Source organism: Pimephales promelas, chromosome 5 (assembly GCF_988280905.1).
Source record: "Pimephales promelas chromosome 5, fPimPro1.hap1.1, whole genome shotgun sequence".
In the NCBI taxonomy this organism is placed as follows: Eukaryota; Metazoa; Chordata; class Actinopteri; order Cypriniformes; family Leuciscidae; genus Pimephales; species Pimephales promelas.
In genome coordinates, this window is record NC_142773.1 from 23,828,826 (window position 1) to 23,853,540 (window position 24,715).

General features: G+C 37.5%; 3 protein-coding genes across 5 annotated transcripts; 2 read left to right on the forward strand and 1 right to left on the reverse strand.

Annotated features, from left to right (window-relative positions):
* Window positions 1–189: 189 nt before the first annotated feature.
* Window positions 190–6,531, reverse strand: sall2 (spalt-like transcription factor 2). Its single transcript, XM_039654696.2, has 3 exons — window positions 6,066–6,531; window positions 606–4,174; window positions 190–472 (listed from the first exon to the last, which is right to left on the reverse strand). Exons 1-3 carry the CDS (start codon window positions 6,139–6,141, stop codon window positions 335–337), a joined length of 3,783 nt encoding a protein of 1,260 aa, XP_039510630.2. The 5' UTR covers window positions 6,142–6,531; the 3' UTR covers window positions 190–334.
* Window positions 6,532–12,460: 5,929 nt separating this feature from the next.
* Window positions 12,461–19,143, forward strand: trim110 (tripartite motif containing 110). The gene is made up of 8 exons (XM_039654697.2): window positions 12,461–13,081; window positions 14,105–14,589; window positions 15,320–15,415; window positions 15,527–15,763; window positions 16,395–16,417; window positions 17,057–17,202; window positions 17,380–17,651; window positions 18,006–19,143. The coding sequence occupies exons 1-8, from the start codon at window positions 13,039–13,041 to the stop codon at window positions 18,276–18,278; spliced, it is 1,575 nt and encodes a 524-aa protein (XP_039510631.2). The 5' UTR covers window positions 12,461–13,038; the 3' UTR covers window positions 18,279–19,143.
* A 1,227-nt stretch (window positions 19,144–20,370) lies between these two features.
* cbln12 (cerebellin 12) lies at window positions 20,371–23,383 on the forward strand. 3 transcript variants are annotated; one of them, XM_039654699.2, is made up of 4 exons: window positions 20,371–20,479; window positions 21,514–22,133; window positions 22,207–22,326; window positions 22,614–23,383. In XM_039654699.2, exons 2-4 carry the CDS (start codon window positions 21,858–21,860, stop codon window positions 22,809–22,811), a joined length of 594 nt encoding a protein of 197 aa, XP_039510633.1. In that variant the 5' UTR covers window positions 20,371–20,479; window positions 21,514–21,857; the 3' UTR covers window positions 22,812–23,383. The 3 variants fall into 3 exon arrangements, with proteins under 3 accessions (XP_039510633.1, XP_039510635.1, XP_039510634.1); XM_039654701.2 differs by having other exon boundaries at window positions 21,514–22,011; window positions 22,193–22,326; XM_039654700.2 differs by having other exon boundaries at window positions 20,376–20,479; window positions 21,589–22,133.
* The last annotated feature ends 1,332 nt before the right edge of the window (window positions 23,384–24,715 follow it).

A 24,715-nucleotide genomic window follows, 5' to 3' on the forward strand; every position in this document is an offset into this window, starting at 1 on the left:
TAACATTCATCAAAAAGAACATCACATAATATTCAAGGAAGTACTATAAGATATATTTAGACATTATTACATATATTAAAATACACAATGCAGGTATTTTAATATGAAAGATCGGGAACATTTTTTTTTTAAACCAAGTTAGGACCCTCAATGTGATTACTGTGTGTACATGTGTAGCATTAAGAGCTGTTTTATTATTTCTTTTTTTTTTTGGTTAACAGTCAACAATCATAAGTATCCTTTATAATTTCCTTTTTCTTGTCAGCTATTAGACTGATTGGTGGAGAGGTCTCTGATGCTTGCTGATGTTTTTGAAGGGCTTGGTTTAAGAAACTCATTGATGCCCTGGTGGCAGGAACGATGCAAGGTGGTGAGTTTGTGACCGCTCATGATGCAACACTCTCTCTGGGCCCTTGGTCCTTGCAGGAGTTCGAGGTGCCTTGACAGCTCCTCCATGGTGCTTCATATGTCCCTAGAAATTATAGTAAGAGATGGTATTTTATTTTCATGTATCGCTCAAATTGCAAGACATTGTACCATGTTAAACTGAATATTCACATTGAATGGCACATTGTTTAGCTTACTGAATTCAAAAGACCACTCACCTTGAGTCCACTGCGACTTGCATACTCTTTTCCACATTCGGAACAATGGTAGATTTTTTTCTCTGGCATGGGAGGTGGAAGACTGGGAGTCAGTGATATGCATGCAGTTGATTCTGTTTTGTCCATTTCAGTTCCTGTTGTATCTTTAAGGTCCACTTTATCCTTTGAGGTTGAACTAGAGTGAGTTTCCTTCTTCTGCATATGTATGTCAGGCCTCTCAGTCTCAGCTGCGTCCTCACTTGTCTTGTCCACAGTGTCTGACCCTATATCAGCATTAATACTCAAATCTGGAGTTGTCCTTTGACCATTCTTTGGTGTTTTATGTATATCTTCAGTCTTTTCTTCCTTAGGGAACTCTTGGTGGATTGATTTGGATGTTTGGACAAGGCTTTGGTCAGGCTCATCTAGGCGTACAGTATAAGTAGACACACTATCAGATCTCAGCGCGAGAACAGAAGGTGGTGTTGATGTTGGATGTGGACGAGGATCCCTGGATGCATTATGAGCTTGTATACCAAGAAAATCCTCTAGATTTGATCTGGATCCAGAGCAAGACATGGGTGAGAGAGATGTATTTTCACTGAGTTCACAGTCATCTCTTTGTGGACTGCCTTTCATTAGAGCAGAGGAGCATGAAACAATTTTGTCTTCCAAGGTGGCAGTGTTGCTGGAAAGTTCAAAAGATAGTTCATTAGTGGCAGAAGGACCAGTTGTTGCTGATGCTGACTGAGTGGCAGGAGGGACAAGGGTTGCAGATTCAACTGGAGAAGGTATACTGAGAGAGAGGTCAGGGGGATCAGGTCTGAATGTTGGAGGTGAATGAGGGGTTGGATTCAGGGAGGGGTCAGGGCTTAGGTCGAAAGGTGGTATACGACCTGAGCTAAGTGAAGCAGGTAAGCTGGAGGTTGCGGGACATACTGTGGGACCAATAGTGTTACCAAGGGATTCAGTGTGTCTAGAATCTGATACAGTTTGTAGATCAGAATGTAATAACTGAACATCCATAGTGCTAGGGCTTATCTCTGAAGCAGACAGCTCAATAGACTGGGGATGGGACAAAATATCACATTCTGTTGAAGTATCAGGCATGTTCTCTGGTGGTAGCTGTCCTCCTAAATGCATGCGGATATGATGTTGCAGCACAAGGGCATTGGTAAACTTCCGTTGGCATAAGGGACAAGAATTCTGGGCACGACTGTTTGGTGGGCGGGCTCGATGGGTGGCAAGGTGTGCTCGCAGGCTTCCTTTAGTTGAGAAGGAACGACCACATAGCTTGCAGGGGAAGGGTCGCTCACCTAAATGGGTAGCTTGGTGCAAACGCAACGCTCTTGGGCAGCTTAAAACCCGCAGGCACACACTACACTGATTTGGGGCAAATGTCCCAGCAGAGTTCATAAGTCCCAGGTAAGGTGACTCCTTGCTGAAGAGGGATGATGGTATTTGGATTGTAGATGACGGAAGTGAGGTGACCACATTTGTACTGAATGTGCTTGTGCTCATTAAACCACTGCTGCTATAGCTTAATGCACCTGCTACACTATGGCTGCTGGTAGAAGTCTCCCCAATGGATGAAACCCAGTGTGACTGACTGTGTGGTTCTTTCTCTAACTTTTCCACCAGTCTCTGCAGCTTTGATGTGTCCGAGGTTGAAGTTGAGATGGAAGGGGCCGTGGATGAAGCTGTGAATGGGGATGTGATTTGTTGTTGCGGGGACGGCAGAAATGATCCGGCTGGAGTTGTCTGCCTGAGAAACCCATGGCCTGGAAGATGGTGAGTGGAAGATGCTGGGAAGAAGATTTTGGGTAAGTTGGCAAGCTGTGAGTAAGCAGAATGGGGCAGCAGAGTAGGTATAGGTGGGGTGTTCTCATCAAAGTGCTGTTGTTTCACTCCTTTATATACCCCAGCAATGGAGGCGGTGGATGAGGCAGGAGCTGAAAGAAGGGTGGAGGCCAGAGAGGATGTAGATGAGGATGTTATTGAGGAGGTAGTGGATGTAGAGGCAGCAGCAGCAGCAGCAGCAGCAGCAGCACGGTTGAGCTGAAGGAGAGAGTGTGCTGTGGTCAGCAGAGCCAAATCAATACTAGGAGGCAGAGATGAGGTTGTGGCGCGTGTTGAGGCAGTAGTGCCCTCAAGACTGTCACCACACAGATCATCCTCTTGCTGGATCTGAAGCTTCTGAATAGCATTCGTATTGTTGGAGGTGACAGTTTGAGTTTGTGCTGATCCTCCCATTGATCCACCAGTTACAGATGCAAAAAGTGAACAGGGAAACAATGAAAAAGAAAGTTCAGGGTTTTGCTCACGGTGGCGTAAGAAGTGGACCTTGAGGTTCCCTCGTGTGGTGAATCGACTGAAACATACAGGGCACTGGTAAGGACGCTCCCCTGTGTGTGAACGCAAGTGTATTTGCAGGGATGAGTCGCTGCTGAAGAGCTTCCGACAAAATCGGCATGCGTGATGCATACGCCCCGATGACAAGACAGGCGTACCTCCTTGAGCAGAGAGTTTTGGACCCTGTGAGGGGGCAGTAGGGACAGCAGCTGTTGATATAGATTGGTTCGGGAAGGTAAGACTACTGTTTCCACTGGCTGCTGTGGTGTTGGATAGTTTTTGAGAAGATATGCCCAGGGAAAGTGTGAGTGGATAGCTTGAGGCAGCAGGTGTGGGCATTGATGAGGATGTGGCAGCACTTGTATAATTGGTGAAGTTTGCTGGAGTAACTACCCCACTATCATACTGTGCCTTATGGGGGCGTAAGACATTCAAGAGAGGGTGGGAATGTTTGGAGGACTTGGAGGTGGTCTGAGGTGGAAGCAGGGATGAGAAACAGGCCAAAAGAGGAGCCACAGAGGTAGGGGGAGGTGATGACTTTGGTCGGGAGGGTCTGGGGTTGTTATCAGAACCTTTTAAACAAAGCTGTGGCAGAGATGGAAGTATGAATGGCTTTGAATCCACTTCACAGGATCCTCCTCCCAGCCTCAGTACTTGCCTACAGATTTCCTCAGTCATCTGCATTTGATGGATTTGCCTCTGCTGCAGCACACGTAGCTCCTCCAAGATGAAAGCAATACTGACGGGTGCACATGCTGGGGCTGAAGGAACTGAGCTTGGGCTGGAAGAGGGTGTAACTGGACTTGGGGGACCCTGAGGCACAGAATTGGGGCTTCCAGGATGTGGAGGGACACAGAGAGAAGCAGCAATGGAGGAGGATGAAGAGGTCGTGGTTGCTGACACGCCTAACTTTGGAGAAGCCATGGGTGAGTGAGTGATGTTGTGGGTAGAGAGCACGGTTGGTGCAGTAGTGGTGATAGGCTGATTAGTAGAATGGGATGCTATGTCGGGAATTTGGGAAAGGTAAGACTCTGTTAGGTTTAAAGGAAATTGAATTGGCTGGCAGGGGATGTGAAAGATACAATGGCTTGGTCTAGTCAGAGAAGGTGTTGTTAGCCTTTCAACAGGTGGACTTGGGTTTAAGGTAGATTGGCAGCTTTGAATTGTAGAGTATGAGGAAGAGCAGGAAGAGTTCTTTGCAAGAGTAGAGGTGAGGGACTTCACTGCCAACTGCTCCTCTAAGAAATCAGAGAGAAACTATTTATGCAACAATTTACGCCATACAGATAGTAGTCTAGTCCAACGTTTAAAATCCAAGTCCAATAAAAAGTTAGAATAAAACGGTAACAGGTCAGGAAACTGATATATTATAACTGATGTATTATAGTTGAAAAGGCACTCATACACTATTCATTTCAAATCATGAAACTGTTTAAGGTAGCCACTACAATACCTAATAAGACCTACAATACCTATAATAGAATGTACAATTTGATTGATTAATCATTCTAAATGTATTATTGTAATTAATTTAATACATTCATTATTTTAAATCAGTCATTAGGTTATTCAGTGAGCAGAAAATAGATTGTATAAATTCAATTACACAATTAGTTTAGTAATTTAATTCATTTTATTCTCGCTAGGTTTTTAAATGTTTATTGTTTGTTGTCTGCCACATTATTGTTGTTATTGCACTTGTGAACTGACAAACCCAAGTGTTTTTAGCCTTATGAACCTCATAACCCAATTTCGAATCTTTAGTTCTTTTCCTTTTATTTAGTTTGTTGTCACCTTGATTGCTTCCAAATTGTTTTTACACACTGTTTACACAAGCATCACCAAGGAAACATAGCATATGGGGAGGGAAGAGGAGAAGAGGATACCTCTGGCTGACCTGGAACACTGTATTTCTATTAAATGCCAACCAAAGTGTAGAATTGCTGTTCTAAACAAGGCTCCCATCAATGGGACCTACGGTGCCACTTGAACTCCCGTTATCATAAATCTTTTTTTAACATTTAACTTGTAATATTAAAAAATGTATCTGTTATCATATCTCATAATGCATGATGAACACAATTTGTACTTTGTACTCATTTTTAAGTCAGTCTTGCACATGGCTGTCTTCTCCTCTCTCTCTATCCCCTCACTCCCTCTCATCTGAAATCCCATCCCTTGACCAGCTTACATTGCTTTTAGCACCGCTAACAGCCAACTTTGTTTCCACAGCAACAATGAACATGGACAATGAACCTCGCCACAAAATTCCCAAACCTCTTCACTGAACCACCTACCCACCCTCTAAATTGTGTAAGTGAATATATTCCATTACATCCCATATATATTTACAAAAATATATCTGCTCTCTTAACCCAGCAAATCCTGAAAGGTCAGCGAGCCATAGTTAACCACTAAAAACAACTAGATTGCTTAAAATTAATGACCTTTAGCGTTGGAGCCATATCCAGACACCAATGTGAATTTACAGAGGACATAATAGCATGAATCCAAACTTAAATAGTGATACATACACACTCATACTAGGGAGAGATGCAGTGAGAGTTTCCTGTACTTAAAGAACTCTAGAATTTAAGTCACAGATCAACACACTCTTATGCACGTACTTCCTGGCAGTTAATGCCTGACTGCACGACCACAAAGGCTCACAGAGACAATTAAGTCTCATGCCATTCCCGCTCAAGTGGCTCCTTCTTTTTCAATGTTGCCCACCTTTTTCCACAACCTTTTTCTAATTCCCTTTTCAAAACGCAGTTCAGCATATTGCACATCTCTGTTCCCTTTAGGTTTGCTTTGCTATTTGGTCTTCTCATTCTCACTAGCTACATACAATATCGTGGGTGGTCTAAATTCTTAGCTTGGGTCAGAAAAAGATGAAGTACTAATTGGATATTCAACGGAAGCTGTTGGGGTCTATTTTTATGTAAATATTACTGACATTTCATTTTATTTTTACTCTGCTTCATTGACTTTTCTTAAAACTAGATCAGATATTTTAAACGTATGAATCCATTAATGTCACAGCAAATATCTCGAATGGCATTTGCAAGATGGCTCGCTGGCAGAAACAATTGAGCTTCTCTTACTAAACGGTAAAACATTTCTCACCATGTTGAAGTAGCCACGAAGTGTTGTGGATAGGTCTGAAAAAGTGCTGAGGTCTTTTCTGTTTCCGGCGTGACATGATGCAGGGGAAAGTCAATGGCTAAATGGCCCATGGGTTGAATCAGACTGAAAATCTTTCTCTTTAAACTAAATTACAGTAAGTCTCATTGCATTAGTTCTGAGAAACAATTAAAAATCCATGTTTCATTTATATAGAGAGCTACAAGGCGGAAGGCCAAGTGCATACATGAGCAAGCAACGTCTCAAAAGTGAACTAAGCACTTGGCAAACTAAATCTGTGTCTATTCAGTGTCTAACTAAAATCCAAAGACATCTCTCCACCTCCTTTTCCCTGTTTCTCTCTCAAACACAGTCTCGGCTTGTTCTCTCTGCATTTGCATTCAAATAACGCAGAACACCACCTACTCATGCATATACCCCTCCTTTCTCTTACACCCCCAAGTTTTAAGGCGTTCCCCTAAACATTTTTTTAAGTTTCAGTATTGAGAATTTAATAATTAGATAATTATTATAATAGTATAATGTATGATATCTTGTAACTTGTTGCCAAAAAAAATGGCAGGGGACCAAATGTATTCATAGTTAATGAATAGTGTTATATTGTTTTATAATGTCATATTCTCATTGCCTTTTTTAATTAATCTCAAACATGACTGTAAACTTTTGCTCGTTAATGTAATGCATTCAACAGGCCTGAATTAATTTCATTAGAACTTAAAAGGACCTGCAGAGATTCTCATCTCAAAGGCATTATAATTAAAATTGAAGCCAAATAATAGAATTTGAAACTATATCTAAATTTTGATTGTCTATAGGCTAATATAGATGTGTCATGTTTTCTGGTGAGTCCATTTCAGGAGCATAATCCAATGTCATGGAATTTATTTTAGACAATACATCCTTGTCCTCCTTAACATTATGATGTATTTCATGTGCATGTTTTTTTTTTAACCGCATATTCCTTACATATTACATTTATATAATAATGTAATTTGTATAAAAACTCAAGACGTTATTATTAAAATAATATTATTGCCAAAACACAATAAAGTGTTTAGCTAGCATTTCAATTTATGCTATCATCCACCTCGTAAAATTCTTGTACAAATGTCATAATTACGTCAGCAAAATGCACGCGGGAAGTACAGCTCTACTGTACGCGCGACCTGTTGCGTCCTCCGGCGCGCTCTATGATCATAACCAATTATGATTCATATTTCTTATGACTACATGAAATACTTTGACGTAACTGACATTTGGAGTCTACGGATTGTAAATGGTATAAACACTTACCAGCAGTCGATAATCTTTTTCGGCTGTTTGTGAAATTGGGTTAGATTACGTCGTACAGTGTCTGGGTCGTAATATCATCATTGCTGTTCCGGCATTTTGCCACCGTGATGCGCAGTCGGCTTTGACAGCAGGCAGTTCGACATCTAAATTATTTATTTGCTGTACTGTCGTTACACTGTATTTTGTTGTAGTCGTGACTGGTCACTTCTCACCCATTGTTCAGTGTTTGGTTTGATGGCACATTGCGATTTTGTAAAGTGATATTTCGCTATTCCTGTCATTCCCACAGTCCTCCCCTCCCTCGCTGCTCTGCTTCCTTTGTATTTGGTAAAAATGGCCCTCTCCCCGGCCTGAGCCTTTGTTGAGCACACTAGCGCTGCAGCATCGACGGGTGTCTGTCTGTGAGTCTGTCGGTCCAATCCGGACACTGATCTCCGCAGAGTAATTAACCAGCCATTACGAATCATGTTTGACTTTTAACTGCCTAAAGTGTGCGAGGCCTTTACGTTTGCATGAGGTCTGTGACCATTTTCTTTTTTAGATGATGTAATCTAGTAATAATTCTTAGGCTATTATGGGGGGGAAATGCATTTTATATGAGAATGGTGTCCCGTTGTTGTTCGCGTTGAATTGTAACGTAACATGTGTTAGCCATAATATTGGAGTTGTTAGAGTTACTGTGTGAGAATACAACTGTTCAGTTTACTGTCACACTGTGTAGCTACGTTGCTAACAATTTGCTAAAAAAGGACTACAACTACCACAATTATGTGAATTTATGTGTTTGATGAGTTGGACAATGGTTGTAGTCCATGAGTAACATGAAATCCAGAGGAGAGCAGGGCACAACACTTTTTGTCTTTCTCAGTTTGTGTAAATCCATTTGTTGTTGAGAGTACCCCATGTGAGGAGCACTTTGTTACACGACCCTATTACTGTTTAAAATGTTACCTATCTGATCTAATAAAATCCTACACCGGTCAAAAGTTTTAGATCGGTAAGATTTTTTATGTTTTTAAAAGAAGTTTCTTCTGCTCACCAAGTAATGATGTTGAAAATTCAGCTTTCAAATTACATTTTATAATATATTAAAATAGAAAACAGTCATTTTAAATTGTCATAATATTTCACAATATTACTGTTTGTCTTTTTTTTTTCAGCAAATAAAGCAGCCTTGGTGAGCAGAAGAGACTTCATTTAAAAACATAAAAAATCTTACTGATCTAAAATTTTTGTCTGGTAGTGTATAAGGCAAACTAAAACATTTAGGCAATAAAAAACAATTATTGGCTTTTTTTATATAAAACAATGGACATTTTCAAATAATTAAAAATACGTATACTTTTTGAGTTTGGCAATGAACATACCAAAAACACAGCTATAAAGTTTTATCCAAAACATAATAATTATTTCTGAACATTGACACTCAGTCTATACTGTTCAGAAGTTTGGGGTCAGTAAGATTTTGTTCCTGCGTTTTAAAGAAAATAAGAAATTAATAATATTATTCAGTAAGGATGCATTAAATTGATAAAGTGATAGTAAAGGCACGTATAATGTTGCAAAAATTCCTGTTTCAGTTAAATGTTTTTCTTTTGGGACTTTCTATTTAACAAAGAATCCTGGAAACATTTTTACAAAATTGTACACTGTTTTCAACAAATCAGCATATTAAAATTCAAAAAGCAAGCCTTTAAAAAGTAGACAATTAAAATTTGAATATCCAATGTGGATTGACAGAAGCAAATGAACGAAAACCTCATACACACTTGAAAGTCTTTGGATCCACTGAGTGTCAATTCCCTGAAAAAACAACAACAGAGCTATAGATTATGTTTTTAAATATCAGGAGATTTTTTTTGGCCTATTTGGTTATTTATTTATTTCATCCTTTTATTATCTCATATGTTCTACAAAACGCTTACAATGTTGACCTTGCATTCTTGATTCTTGTATATCAATGCAAATCAATTTGTCCAAATGTGAGTGACTGACTGACAAATGTGAGAAATGCCTGAATATTCCCTTTCATGCACTGTACAATATGTCTGTGAATGTTAACAGTCTGCAAGGTTGTAAAGTCACAATTGCACAATAAATAAAGTTATTGTCTCCCAAGACAGTAGTCACACTGAATTGACTACATGAGTCGTCAGGAATTCAAATCCCAAACAGTTTGATATTGTGCATATCACCGGCTTACCGGTTTCACTGTCATTCAGAAATAGTTAATTAAATTTTAAATAAAATTGTGTCTATTATTATAAATTGTGTCCGAGTGAGTGGACGGGCCGTGGCTTAGCCATAGGTCCATTGCTGAGGACTGAGGAAGCCTAAATTCAGTTATGTTAATGGGCGTTTAGCTCCAACAAGCACTGTAAACAGTAGACTAATCACAACAACCGACTTTGACATCTGGAAGAAAATAAATTGTTTAATTTACAATATTGTTTTGTTTTTATTTCTTTTTTTATTTAAAAAATATTTTTAAAATCCAGTTAATCCAGATTGTGATAATTTGTCATTTAGTCATGTAATAACAAGTTTTTTTTAGATGTGTCAAAGTATTTTTAGTTTCAACTGACCATAGAAATTTGATTTGTTCAAAAAGTAAATAAGTTGAAGTCTTTTTTTTTCTTCTTTTTTGTGTGCTTAGAATACTGTTCTCCGGACCAGATCGCAGATCTGATTAACTTCTTCTAACAGACCTCTGAACCATCCTCTTTTTCATCTCACTCTCGACTATTTCTTTGCCCACTTTCCAGTCTTTCACTTTCAGCATTTGCATTTGTATTCCAATTTACTACCTATGATGACTTTTATCTCTGGAAGTGTTGTACAGCCTGCATAAGAAAACATGAAGATGTTATTTTTACTTTCAGTTCAAAATGATAGACTTTAAAAGTCTGTCAGCTGGTAACTTTTTTTAAAAGGCTATTTATTCTAAAATGTCCATAATTACACCCTCGTTATCGTGATCTTTACATAGCACATAAATATTGTGCACTTTGACCATTAAATAATATTTATCCTTACAAGTTTCAACCAAATGAAACCTACCGGTATTTTGAAATTGGAAATAAGGAATTCTTATCCACGAATATAAATGCCCATAACATATTATATTTGATTATCTTTTACTATTATTTACCTAAACATAACTCAATTTATGTCTAATATTATCAAGCTGTAGTGACTGAACTGGGTTATATATTTTTTATGATTTTGTGACAGACCATCCACAGTAAAAAAAATAAATAAATAATGTATTTAAAGAAAATAAACTTACCATCAGAGCCCCCTTTTATCCTCAGCATGTGTTGCAGGCTGTTAGTGTGTGAATGCTCAAAATAGATCTGGATGTCTTCTGCCTTTATATTTCTTGTCTTTTCTCGCATTTTTTTCTTAGCCATCTCTCGCTGTGATGTACAATCTTTTCTAAATGGTGCTATATAAAGTTGTTTTTTTGTCACTGAAACATAAATGACCCTTTAAAGTAATAAAAAGACACCAAATAATAATTTCTTTAGCCTTTTCTCTCAAGTGATTTGATTTTTTATAAACAATTTTAAGCAATTATTTCTTAATCAAGGAATGCAGCCTGGCTAAACATTTAGAAGGAATCAGAAAGCAAAAATACATTTGTAATAATTATAAAAGCTTTAGACTGTCAAAATGCTCAAGAATTTTTTTATAATTTTTTAATTTTTTTAATTTTTTTTAGAAATAAAACTTGCCTGGCATCATATTAAATTGTGACTGTTAATTAATGAAATTTCTTTAATAAACTCTTTTAAATTTAAAAATGCTTTGTTTTATTCAGTTACATTTAATGCAGTTGACAGAATCACCTTAACACGTGATATATGTGTAAAATATCATATGCTATAAAATACTTATAAAAAGTAAAGGGCTTGAGAATTATTTTCTGTTTGTTCTTGTGTAAGAAACATCTCTATTAGTGGTTTACTGTTCTGGTTAATCAACCATCTTTAACTCCATTGTACCCAACATATGTGCACGGGTAAACACATTCACTCACTCAAGGTTATTCAAAGCAGTTTGTTATATAAATTAAAGCAGATACAGATACATCAGGACAACAAAATTGAATGCATAAAACACACATGATCTATGTTTACAAGAAGTTTTTAGTTTACATATGGCACTTTACAATGTGTACCATGATGGTTGTAGAAACACAATCATTATAGACATTATGCAAATAAATAAGTTTGTATTTTGCAGAATACAATCTCACGCAAGTTTCCTGGCTTTGTTTTGAATATGAATAATGAAAGATCAAATCATATAAATTTCCAGCACTCTACAAAATCACATACACACTAGGTTTTCAATCACAATAATTATGTTGTTATATTATTTTGAAGACTTTTGTGTCAGATCATCCACTCACTAAAATTAATATAGGGTTCATGTCAAACTTTTTTTTTACCCTTTTTTAACTGTCATGACTCATGACGATCCTCTCCTGCCTCCATTGTGCGTCAAAGACAGTTTGAAGTTTGCTTCAATATGCTCTTTCTGTCTCTCAGTTCACAGTATACATTAAAAATAATGAATCTTCAAGCATTTTCTGTCTGTTCTTGTGAATGTACTAAATGCATTTCTGCCATAGACAGTAAAAGGTTTCTGTACTTGATAAACTTGATAAACTAAACGCTTTGAAAAAGCCTTTTAAAAACAAAACAAAAAGACTAGGCCCTATGTAAGTCAGTTTTATGTCTTTTGTCAAGCTTTGGTGTGTATATTTGTGTAGTCACGACAAAAAGAAACTTTTTAGGCCTGTTACAAAAATATACTGTATGTTCACTTCATGAATAATATTATGTGCCAAATGTAATAGAACAATTTAGCTGCAAGCAGCAATTAAAATAACACAGTCTCATCCCAAGACGTCATATAACTGATGTCTTGGGGTGTATTTTGACCATACGTCAACCATATCGCCTTTTTAGGGTACCCTTAAACGTCGGTTAAATGACGATCCCGGGCCGTCATACGATTGACGCTTTACCTTTAACGTCAGATAGGTGACGGGGTAGGTTTAGGTCTGGGGTAGGGTTAGGATCCGATATTCCGATAAGGTCAAGGTTGAGCACACAAATGCACACTGTAAGACTGGATTGGTTTGGTCAGAGCACTGCTGAATTTAAAAGGCTTTGTGTCCATTTATCATTGTTTATATAATGACTTTTAAGGAGTACTGTAGGTCACCAAATCTATGCACCAAATGTAATTCTGATATAATTAGATACAGAGACTTTGATCAAAAAATAACCTCTGTCACAAGTAGCGCTTCCAATCTACACATTAATTCACTGTTAGCACTTTAATGTATTGCTTGTTTGTGTCTTCAGTAACTTGTGTTGTGTATTAAAACAGCTAATTAATAAGAGAATACTTTATTGTACTAAATCTTAAATTTATTCTACATAGATATCAGTGTTGATTAAACAGTCACCAGGTGACATTTATTTGCTTGAATTTATTTTCCTCACAAATCCCCCATATTGCTTCTGTAAAGAACAGGTCATGTGATGGCTTAGCTGTTCTCTGTGTTGAGAGGTCAGTCAGTCTGGTTAAGAAGACACTGCAGGATAAGCCGGCTCTTACATGTACATTTCGGCTGTGCTTCTGTATGAAAACTTCCTGCTTTCACAAAAGGCTGAAGGACACAAAGGGTAAGTTTTTTTTTTTCCCCCTCAGTTTTTATAGGTTATAATGCTAACCATGTAATTGTAACTAACTAATTCAGGTCAGAGTGCCACTGAGTAGTTGATCTCTTGATTCCCCAGTTGGATCGGGTGTTGTCTGCAGAGAAACCTTTAGGGTGAAATAGGGCAGCTTTGTTATAAATCAAAGGTGAAGTGTCATTTCTGCATTTCTGTGCCCTCAGCGAAACCAAACAGAATTGCAAAATGAATCACCGATTTCAAACAGTTTTCGAACACTCTTCCATTGCTCTTCAAACAAATCTCATCCTGAACGTTGGGATAGAGCCAGTGTTTACACTTTTTGAGGAATAAACCTAAAAAATGACTTAACGTTGTCTCAGCATATTAACAAAATAGTAGGGATGTGAAAAATTTAATTGCGATTAATTGCATCCAAAATAAAAGTCTGTGTTTCCATAATATATTTGTGTGTGCTGTATATAATTATTTTGTACCTATGCATGCATGTATATAGTTAAGAATTATTTGCGCTTAAATTCTGAATATATATATATATAAATACATAATCCATATTATATAAATATAAATATTTTATATATGAATAACACATTTTCTTAAATATATACATGCATGTGTGTGTATTTATATATACAAAATAATTATACAGCACACACAAATATATTATGTAAACACAGACTTTTATTTTGGATGCGATTAATCGCAATTAATTTTTTGCACAGCCCTACAAAATAGACAAAAAAACACCTTTTATATCTTAATGACTTTAATAGAAATTCATATGAGATTAACTAATTTGTCTGCTAGTCAAATAGAAAAGCTTTCTAAAAATAGTTGATCAGGAGGCAGATTAACTAAATAGTAAGCTACAGTAATTAGTTTGTGCCAAATGGCTCTGTATAAATCCGTGCGCCATGATTTGACTTTGCTTCTACTTAAGTGGACACTATTAAAATCAGTAAATTATCATAATTAATTTATTATTAAAATGAATTTTTCACAAATTTACAGCTGCAATGGGCTCCATGGAGGAGGAGCACACGTGCCCCATGTGTCGTGACCTGTTTAGTCGAGCTCAACCCTTTCCCTGCGGCCACAGCTTTTGCCTGGCTTGTGCGCAAGAGGCCTGGAGCCAGAGGGGTACGCGAAGATTTGTATGCCCACAATGCCAGGAGGAGCAGGGGCTGGTTATGTGTGACTGTTGTCCGGAAGGCGAGGGTGACGAGGTTCAAGCAGCTGTGAAGACCTGCCTGCAATGTGAGGTCTCTCTGTGTGAGCAGCATCTGCAGCCACATCTGCAACGGCCTGCTTACAGCACTCACCTGTTGGTGGAGCCATTGATGGACGTAACCCGCCGCAGGTGCCCCACCCATCAGGAGGTGTTCCGGTATTACTGCATGGATGATCGGGAGTATATCTGCCAAGACTGTATTCTGGAAGGACGGCATGCTCGACACCAGGTCAAAGGGGTGAGAAAAGTGGAGGAGGAATACAAAGTAAGTTATTAGATCTATTGCTGTTTAATAGAAAGTCCTGTTGTAGGATTTTTAATAATGTCCTCCTGGGACTGTTTCTCTGTTTTACAGTGGTTCATTGTCTTTGTAAAATTAGACATCTCACCCTTCAAAAAGTCATTTCCAAGACTTCATATGCCCTACTCAAATGAAAAGAATAATACTACATTATTATATTACATTAATTATAGGTGATGTAGGCTAGAGTGTCATGAAATAAGAGAAAGTGGTCACTGGAGACTCATTTGAAACGCATTTCTTGCTCAGCAATTGTGATCGGATCACCGAAAACTCATCTTAATAGGAGGTTTCTCACTCACTCGAATTCTGAGATATTGTGAATAATTTGTAGGCCTCAGTGAGCCACTATCACTAGCTGTGTCCCAATTCAAAGACTGCATCCTTCAAAGGCCATGAAGAGCGTTGTTAAATGGGGCAGTCTAGCCTACGGAGGAGTGTAACTGTGACCGCTGTCATTAATGAGTGGCAGTAATGTTTGCATTGGACTTTTTGGAATATTAAACTATCTGCAAACAAAACAGGGTTCACAAACTGTCCATAAAGAGTAACTTTATATATAATCGCATCTTAGTAACATGTCAACATTTGAATGGCTTAAAGATTTTTATTTTTACATTTTGTATCATTAGATGTTTGAGTAAGCTGAAAACCTGTCGTCACTAGTGCATGTTGATTTCTTGGGTATTTATAGGTCAAATTACAGAGCCTGTTCGAGAGAGCAGAAGAGAAAGTAAAGAAAGGTGAAATTATGCTTCAAGAACATCAAAATGCTTGTGCGTCAATCATTGTAAGTTCAAGCGTCTCATATCAAATAAACAAATTATCCCTATCCTGAAGTATAATGATTAGGTCAGAATTTCATATAGCCGAGTGCATGTATTATGTGTGTTTATTTTAGGAGGACTCCTCTGTAAGTGATGTTTCTAAGGTGTTACAGATGGGCTCAGCCCTGCAGACTCGCGTGGGACGACTAGTGTCGGCTGTAATAAACATCACTGAGCAGGAGAGACAGCAGGCCATGGGCAGGGTGCAGGAAGACTGCAGCAGGGTGAGAGAAGATCTAAACCAAACTGAGAGCATCCACCGCTTCCTCGGCTCCCTGCTGGAGGAGAGAGACCCCTTCCTGTTAATCTGGGTATGAGGACATGCTTATCATAATAAAGGTGATGATATGTGGAGGACAACTAAAATTAGGAGCCAAAGTGTCCTCTCCATTTACATTTTTTCCACCTATTTGATTTTTACATGATTCCAGGTTAAATGTGCATAAACCCTCGTTTACCATACGCTGAGAACAATATAATATTTTTGTATGTTTGTATTATCATCATTCTTTTCAAATAAAGATACATCAAAGTCTAATGAAATGCATTTTTAAACTATTTTATTCCTTTACATTAAAATAATAAATAGAATAATACAGTAAAAGTATTTTGCATTATGTATTACATATTTTGTGTCGATTTTTTTCATTATAGGGCTATTGTTAATCATCTTTTATGGTCAACAAATGGCCCTGAGAATGGCATACATAGCCATCAAAAATTAGATGACAAAAGACATTGAAGAGCGCATTGTAAGGCCCTTTATAAAACTTTGTTACCGTTAAGTTAATTCGTCTATTGCCTTATTAAATTTTGAATTTATCCACAGGCTTAGTTATGGCATCATAATATCACTTACTCAAAGGGTCTTTACAGATGTCATTCAGAAGAGACTAAAATGAGAGATACTTTTCCAATTGTTCATACAGTACTTTTTCACAGGCATACCAGACAGAGGATTCACAGTGAGTCTTTAGATAAACTGTGATTGTTTTAGTGTGTCGTAGAAATAACTTGTGATTTGTGAATGCAGTTGTATGTTAGTTTTGAATTAGTTTTAAAAAATAGAGCAAGTGTGTGTAGCCGAGTTTAGATTAAGCCAGTATTAGGCCTTAGTTCATTTAGGACATTTAGCTTTTATATACATGCCTTAGGAAAAAAAAAACACCACTGTACCTGCATCTTGAGACAAAACAATGGCACTGACATATTTTAAAGGGACACTCCACTTTTTTTGGAAGTAGGCTCATTTTACAACTCCCCCAAAGTTACACAGTTGAGTTACAGTACTCAAATTCATTCAGTCGATTTTCTGATATTTAAAAGAATGTCAGTAACCAGACCGTTTCTGGTCTCATTGACTTCCATAGTATTTTTTATTTTTTCCTACTATGGAGACCAGAAACTGTCTGGTTACTGACATTCTTCTAAATATCAGAAAATCGTCTAAATGGATTCAAAAACGGTAAAACTCAACTGTCTAACTCTGGGGGAGTTGTAAAAGGAGTATCCCTTTAAGATATGTTAGAGTTGCTTTCAGTTAAAACAGCTCAAACATGCATTTTAATCTGGGTCTGTATTAGTCACTTTCTTCTTTCTTGCAGGATGATGGCAGATCTAAACTCCCCTCTGTTCACACCGCTTCAGCCCAGCATGGATAAGAAACATGTTTTAGAGAATGTGGAAAATAAATACAGAGAATTCATATCTGATACCCTGCACTGCCTAATTGAGCTCAAGAGAGATCTCTGTGCGTATTATCATTCATACAAGTCCATGAAGCCCCCATGATTTAATTCCAGCTAACCTAAGCAGTCTGTTTCAGTGTGTTGTAACAGTTTACAGTAGCATTATTGCTTCATTCGCCTTGCTCACTAGTGCCATCTAGTGGCTACATGTCTAATGCCTGTTTCTCTTTGTTATTTAGTAAGCAGCCCATTAACCTTGGACAAAAACTCAGCCCATCCACTCCTAAAAATATCTGAAGACCTACGCTCAGTGATGAGGGTGAAAAAACGTTTGCCTGTCCCTGAGCATCAAGACCGCTTCGACCACTGGTCTCAGGTGATCTCCTGTCAATTTTTTTCTTCAGGAACCCATTATTGGGAGCTGGAGGTGGAGGGTTTCTGGGATATAGCAGTGACTTACCACAGCATTGGGAGAAAAGCAAAAGAGGGCACGGCCTTTGGCTGCAATAAGGTATATTATGTGTATTAGGACCCTAAAACGGGGGTTTTCAAACTTTTTGATGCCACAGACCCCCGAATATGTAGATCTCCAAGATGATCTCCTTCTTAAAATATAAATGAATTTATGTTCATTCATGATAATTGTATGCAATTTTTAAATCTCATTATATATGATCAGTGGATTGAAACCAGATGAATAATGTCTATTTTTTTAACACATTTTAATAATTATTTTTTTATGTAACATTTAGGTTTTATATTTGTATTTCTCTGAAAATGTACTTTCATTCAAATTATATACACATTAAACTTGTTTATAAGCATCTAATGTCAATTTTAGTTCATTTTCTGTTATCTTGCTCAGATATCCTGGAGCCTGACACAGCAGCATGACAGGAAACTTGCTGCCTGGCATAACCGAAAGAAAACCCAACTCTCCGTAAAAATGTCGGGCAACCATTTGGCAGTGGCTCTGGACTATAATTCTGGCTCCATCACCTTTTCAGAAGTAGGACCTGCTTCCACCCTGCTCCCCTTGCACAATTTCAGCACCAGCTTCACCCAGCCCGTTTGCCTGGGCTTTGGCCTCTACAAACCAGAGCTGAACAGCAGGGTCACCGTCCTCAGGAAAACATGACTGCATTTACCTCTCGAATTTGGGTGAAGATGGGGACTGTTTATTTTATAAAGACTTTATTTCTTGATGGATATATCATGGTAGTTGAAAAGGTAGACTTTATTTTTACAATTAAAGTCTTGATGTTGAAAAAACCTAGTCTAATCTTTTATAACTGCGGTTTTTCATCATCATGTTTTCACTCATAGGGGAATGGAGATCCAGTGCATCTTTCTCCATTTGGCAGCAATTCAAAATTAGCAACATATATTAATCTCTAATATTTACTTCTAGTATAGTATATATTTCTCCATGAGTGCAGAAAGATTTCTTCGTCGCGGTTCGTCTAGTGGATGTTGTTTTTTAAGTGCTTGCACATGCGCTGTTCAGTGCTGGGTAGATTACTTGTTACTGATAACAAATTACATGATGAAAATTGTAGTTAGTAACATAATCTAGATTGCTCATTTTAGGTAATGTATTCTGACAACTTTTAGGGGCCACATTTACATGACACCGCTTTAAACTAAATACCGTTCATTTTCACCACAATAGTGTTTTGGGAGCCTGAAAATGCAAACTTTTGAAAACGGGGTTCACAGTGCAAGTTTTTGAAAACAATATAATTATTGTCTCTGTGTACACTACTGCACAAAAACGTGAATTTGTGAAAACGGTGATGTCAAGCACCTAGTTTTTCTTTACAAAGTGACATCGCCATCTACTGTCCTGGCATGCATAATAGCGCTTTTAACAGTTTTCGCAAATCCATGTTAACATTTTCATAACATTGTCCTCTCTACACGAAAAACGCAAAGGAAACACCTTTCTGTTTTAGTACATCATTGTCGTGTAAACGTACCCTTTTACTTTTTTACCCTAGATTACTTTTGACCTTACTCGTTTATCACTTATATGAATGGTATTATTGTGTACCATATTGATACTACATAAATAAAAAAACAAAGAGAGAGAAAATATTTCCCATTCTTTGTTATCAACTACATGAAATGCATTAATCATTACTTTATGCCAGGGTTTCTCAAACGGGTTAGTGAAAGAACTGCAGGGGGTTTAAAAGAAGATAAAAAGAAGAATTGGGGAGAATCAACAAATTATGAATATACCATTGTTTGAATAACAGCCTATGTAGTCATCATGTAATCCATAAAAAGTAACTGTAATCTGATCTAATCTAAAATTTTAAAATGTAATATAATCTAAATTACAATTACTAAATATTTGAAATGTGATTACATAATCCAGATTACATGTAATCAGTTACCCAGCACTGGCGCAGTTGTATGCGCACCGTCCGCGCGGACACAAAAATTGGGCTGTGCATGGACCCTCCTGCTGCCAGAAAATTACGTCACACGCACAGTTGCAGAATGTGTTTGGGGTTTAAATGCCTAAAATGATTGTGTCCATTTTCCTTCCCTATGATCAACCGCATTCTCATCCCAAGGCGTCATATGCTGACGCTTTTGCCAATGCGTTTACAACCAACGCACATGGCACTCTTTAGCGTCAATATAGCACGCTTCAGTTATGATAGGTTTAGGTCTGGGCTGGGGTAGGTTTGGGTTAGACCACTAGGAGGCGCCTTCTGGCCCATGGGTGCTATGTGCGTTGGCAAAAGCGTCAGTATATGACGCCTTGGGATGAGGCAGTGCACCCATGATGAAATACTTTGTTTTTGAAAATGCACGCTCAATTTAACAAAATCTACGCACGTTCTTATTTTATTCATTGGTTTCATTTGTTGTGATAGATTTTCAAAAAATAAAAAAATGACAATGTTTACTTGTATAAAATGAAAGTTATTCTGTTATTTTAATGCCATATTTTCTTTTATTATATTAACCTTTGTGCCCTTTGATGTTCAAGATCCAAGTGGATCAATCATGTTTTGTGGGACACTGGGTCATGTTATGGTTCCTGTTTTGGTCATGCTTTCTGCTGACTGTTGGCTATCGTTTACAGCTACAAATGCCAGTTTGGCCATTCTGTTTACATCAAAGAATAATTGCATGGATGGGATTATTAGAAAGTGAGAAAGGGAGAGAGAGCGAGGTGAAGCTGGTGGAGTGGGTGGGAAGGGGAGGGTCTTGAGAGACAGGATGAGTAAGGAGATCTGTCAGATTCAGTGTTTCTCTACAGAAGCTTTGACACCTCGCATCATTACACCTGGGAAACCGAGGAACAGCCCACTAAATCAGGTGATTTTGCTATTTTTTCCTATTACAAAAGCTTATGAAAAACTTAATTTCATTGTGTGTTACTCCATAGGAAAGAGGCTTTAGTAAAAGATAGTTTAGGTCTCACACACACACACACACACAAATATTTTCTTATGTATTCTGACTGGTTATGTTGACTTGAAACCTCAAACCTCAGTATATTTTATTAGATTTATACTTTAACAAATACAAACTATTTGCTAAGAAAGTAAGACATCTTTTTAAAAAAATGTAAAAAAAAATCATCTTTATCATCTTTTGCTTCTCAAATATATTAGGATATAAGGATATTTGGATATTTTTACATGAAAACAAGGCAAAAATGTTAAAGTAATTATTTTTGATTAGCACTCTAAAGGGAATTGAGTGAAGTTCCCTGAGGAAAATAAAGCTGCTGGCTTGTAAAAGAGGACATCACTGCACTGAGGAGAATTAGTTCTTATTGAAAGTGCACAAACACTGCGGTTTCACTCAAGACCAAAGAAAGTTGACCTTTGTAAATGTCACTGCTTCATAAAGATTATAAACATGTCTTGAATAAGTTAATGAGGTGAGTGGAGCCAATTAAGACCTGATATAGATACCTATAGTACTATACCTTAATATTCCAAAATGAGCATTCTTTGGTTTCAGGACTTGCATATTGTTGCCGTTGCATGCCAAAACACAGAGGAGAGAGATAGGGTTCAGCTAAAATGCATAAGCAAAAGAGGGAGGGATAGAAGATCTGTGTGGGGTGGGGGGGGGGTGGGGGGGGAGGTCTTGCATGTTGTGGAACGTCAGGAGGGAAGTGAGAGCGTGTTAAAGACAGATGGTCTCTCAGTGGAGTTGTTCTTTTTTCTCTCTCTTGTTCTCACTCTCTCCTGGACGCTATACTCCCCTCAGCTGAAAGAGATCCAAAGTGTTACCTCATGATCTTCATCATTCACTGCTCCTCTTCCTCCTCCCCCATACACACAAGCTTACCTGTTGGCTTGCAGAGCTCCTCTGACTCCCCCTCTCTCTTCTCACAGGTTGGCTATGATGATGGATTCTTTTTGGGGGATGATAAGAAACCTCTAAGTGTCCTTGTCTTTGGTCCCCTGCAGGCAATTTAACAAGATAGCGCAGAAGCAGATCTTCATCACGAAACTGTGACAGACAGTGGGTGACTGCAAAATAGAGAGAAAGGGTGAGGGTGAAAAACACAGCCAAGGATTTAAAGATAACTTTTAAAATAGCTCATAACATCTCAGGGTTTCCAGGATCCTTCACTTATCTCTCCCCAGTTCCCTGCGGAGGACATACCTGACCAAATCGCAGGAAGCATTTGCACGTAATTTCATCTGAAATATTGCGAGGAAATTATAACAAGACAATGCTGCCTTGCTCTGGGCTGCCAATGCCAATACTAGCTCTACTTTTGCTAGTCGGCCCTCTACTGGTCAGAGGGCAAAATGACACGGAGCCCATAGTCCTGGAGGGTAAATGCCTGGTGGTCTGTGACTCAACACCCTCCTCAGAACCATCAGGTAATGCGCTGGGGATGTCTGTGCGTTCAGGTACCGGCCGTGTGGCCTTTTCTGCCACACGCCAAACCAACCATGAGCCCACAGATATGAGCAACCGCACCATGATCATCTATTTTGACCAGGTTAGAAATCTTTTCACATAAAAAAAATACACTCATGTATTTTTGCTCTGTTTAATCAGTCAGTTTTTGTCAGATCTTGGTGAACGTTGGCAGTCATTTTGACCAAGAAAGCAGTGTCTTCCTTGCTCCGAGACGAGGGGTGTACAGCTTCAATTTCCATGTGGTGAAGGCATACAACAGACAAACCATACAGGTACAAATGTTCACTCTTTAAAATATAGGTTCTTTATAGGCACATATGGTTCCATGAGACCTTTCCATTCCTTTATAGAGAAAAGGGGTTCACTTTATATTCTAACGTTCTCCACACTGAGAAATTTTGTTGTTGTTGTTGTTGTTTAAAGAGGCTCACTGAAAGGTTCTTTGATGAACCAAAATGGTTCTTCGATGGGAAAACCCCCTTCTGGAACCTATAGACACATAGCAACTGTATTTGATGAGCAATTAATCCAAAGAATTGACAGTGTTTTCCATTCACAGGTGAGTTTGATGTTGAATGGATGGGCGATGATCTCAGCCTTTGCTGGAGACCAGGATGTGACACGGGAGGCAGCCACAAATGCAGGGCTTGTGATCATGGAGAGAGGGGACAAGGCTTACCTCAAGCTAGAAAGGGGCAACTTAATGGGAGGCTGGAAGTACTCTACTTTTTCAGGCTTCCTGGTCTTCCCCTTATGAAGGACTTACGTGTGGGGAAGAGAAGAGGTGGGAGACGAGAAAGAGAGAGGGTGACATGCTCTCTGAGGATTTATGAATGCCATAGAAAAGATCATGTTTGTTCTTCTCTTTCATTTAACTGGTGTCAGAGCAGAGAAAAATGCATAAAATGGAAAGTTAACTAAATGAAATATTATTTATCTTGGATCATTTATATTGTTTAGAAATATTATTATAATAAAAATAATATTCAAATTAAATATCATTGAGATGAGGATTTGAAAAAAAAAGTGAGTTTGAAATGAGTTTTAATGTTTTTTTTTTATATATATAATGTATTTCAGATGATATGCTCATATGGTTAAACTGAAAACAGTCATTAGGGGAAGATACAATGTGACTGTCCTAATAATATTTTTGAAATTATGTATTTACATTTTTTTGAGAAAAATTCCATTTCTAAAATCACTTTTAATGAAACGAATAATTAAAATATAGTTGTTGCTCATGTTAATGTTTGCCTGCTTATGGAGCTGTGTGTGTATATTATAAAGATAAATCTCATTAAATTGACTCCCTTAATTAAAAATCCACATTCTGTGTGAAATATGTCCTCAACCTGTGTTCCTTCTCTGAATGAGGCATGTTACCTGTAACAACAGCTGTTTGTAAATATAGCTCTCAGCATCAGAGCTGGCATGGTTTACAAGGAATCGTCGCAGATAACAGCATAGGCATAATGGATAACGGATACGAACTACAGTGGCACTGGTCGAGCAAGGCAGATGGAGTTTTTGGCAAGCAGAAGTGCAAGTGTACGCTGGACTCCTATGGACTATGCAGGGTGGGCTGTCACAATCAATAATTTACACTGCATTGGTTTAAAGACACACTTATTCACATACAAAACAAGGAAAGAAAGAGAGAAGAAATTATGATAAAAACGTGTTAAAAATGTATGTTTGTGGATGTAAGTTATTTATGATGTCCTAGCACATGTTATAAATATTTATTTTTCATATAAATTTTAGTTCTATTCACTAATTAATAATTTGAATTTCATTGAAAGTATTTTATGTCATCCATAAAGCCTGCTGTTTCAGGTGAAATAGATGAAAGTTATTGATTAATTTGTCCTAGCATATGTTATAAATATTTATTTTCATATAAATTTTAGTTCTATTCACTAGAATTAATTATTTAAATATCATTGAAAGTGTTTGTACATCATCCATAAAGCCTGCTGTTTGAGATTTAACCAGGTGAAATAATGTAGATGAAAGTTATTGATTAATTTGTCCTAGCACATGTTATAAATATTTATTTTTCATATAAATTTTAGTTCTATTCACTAGAATTAATTATTTAAATATCATTGAAAGTGTTTTTACATCACCCATAAAGCCTGCTGTTTGAGATTTAATCAGTTGAAATAATTTATATAGATGAAAGTTATTTATTAATTTGTCCAAACACGTGTAATTTAGTGCAGTGTATATTAATAAATGCATTATTTTTGTTTTAATCAAAATAATGAATAATACAAATAATATTGAAAATGTTTTAACATCATCTGAGTGTCTTGTGGTGGCATTTTAATAGGCTATCTTTATTTGTAATGTGTTTTCATGTTAAAATCGATTGATATCTCTGATAAAACAGCCCTAAACCCATCAACTAAATTTTTTACATATTTTTGTATCCATCTGAGACAAATTATTGATATGCTAAACAATAACATGCGAGTATTCATGATTCATTCAGCATCACAAGCTTGGGACATTTGGATACATGTGGAAAAATACGATTTCTTAAAATTATACGACATTGTTTTCCCCCTAAATAATAGTCATTAAGAATTTTAAAATTTTAAATTTTAAATTCTAACAAGCGAGCATCTCAAACCCGGTAATAACAAGTAGGCC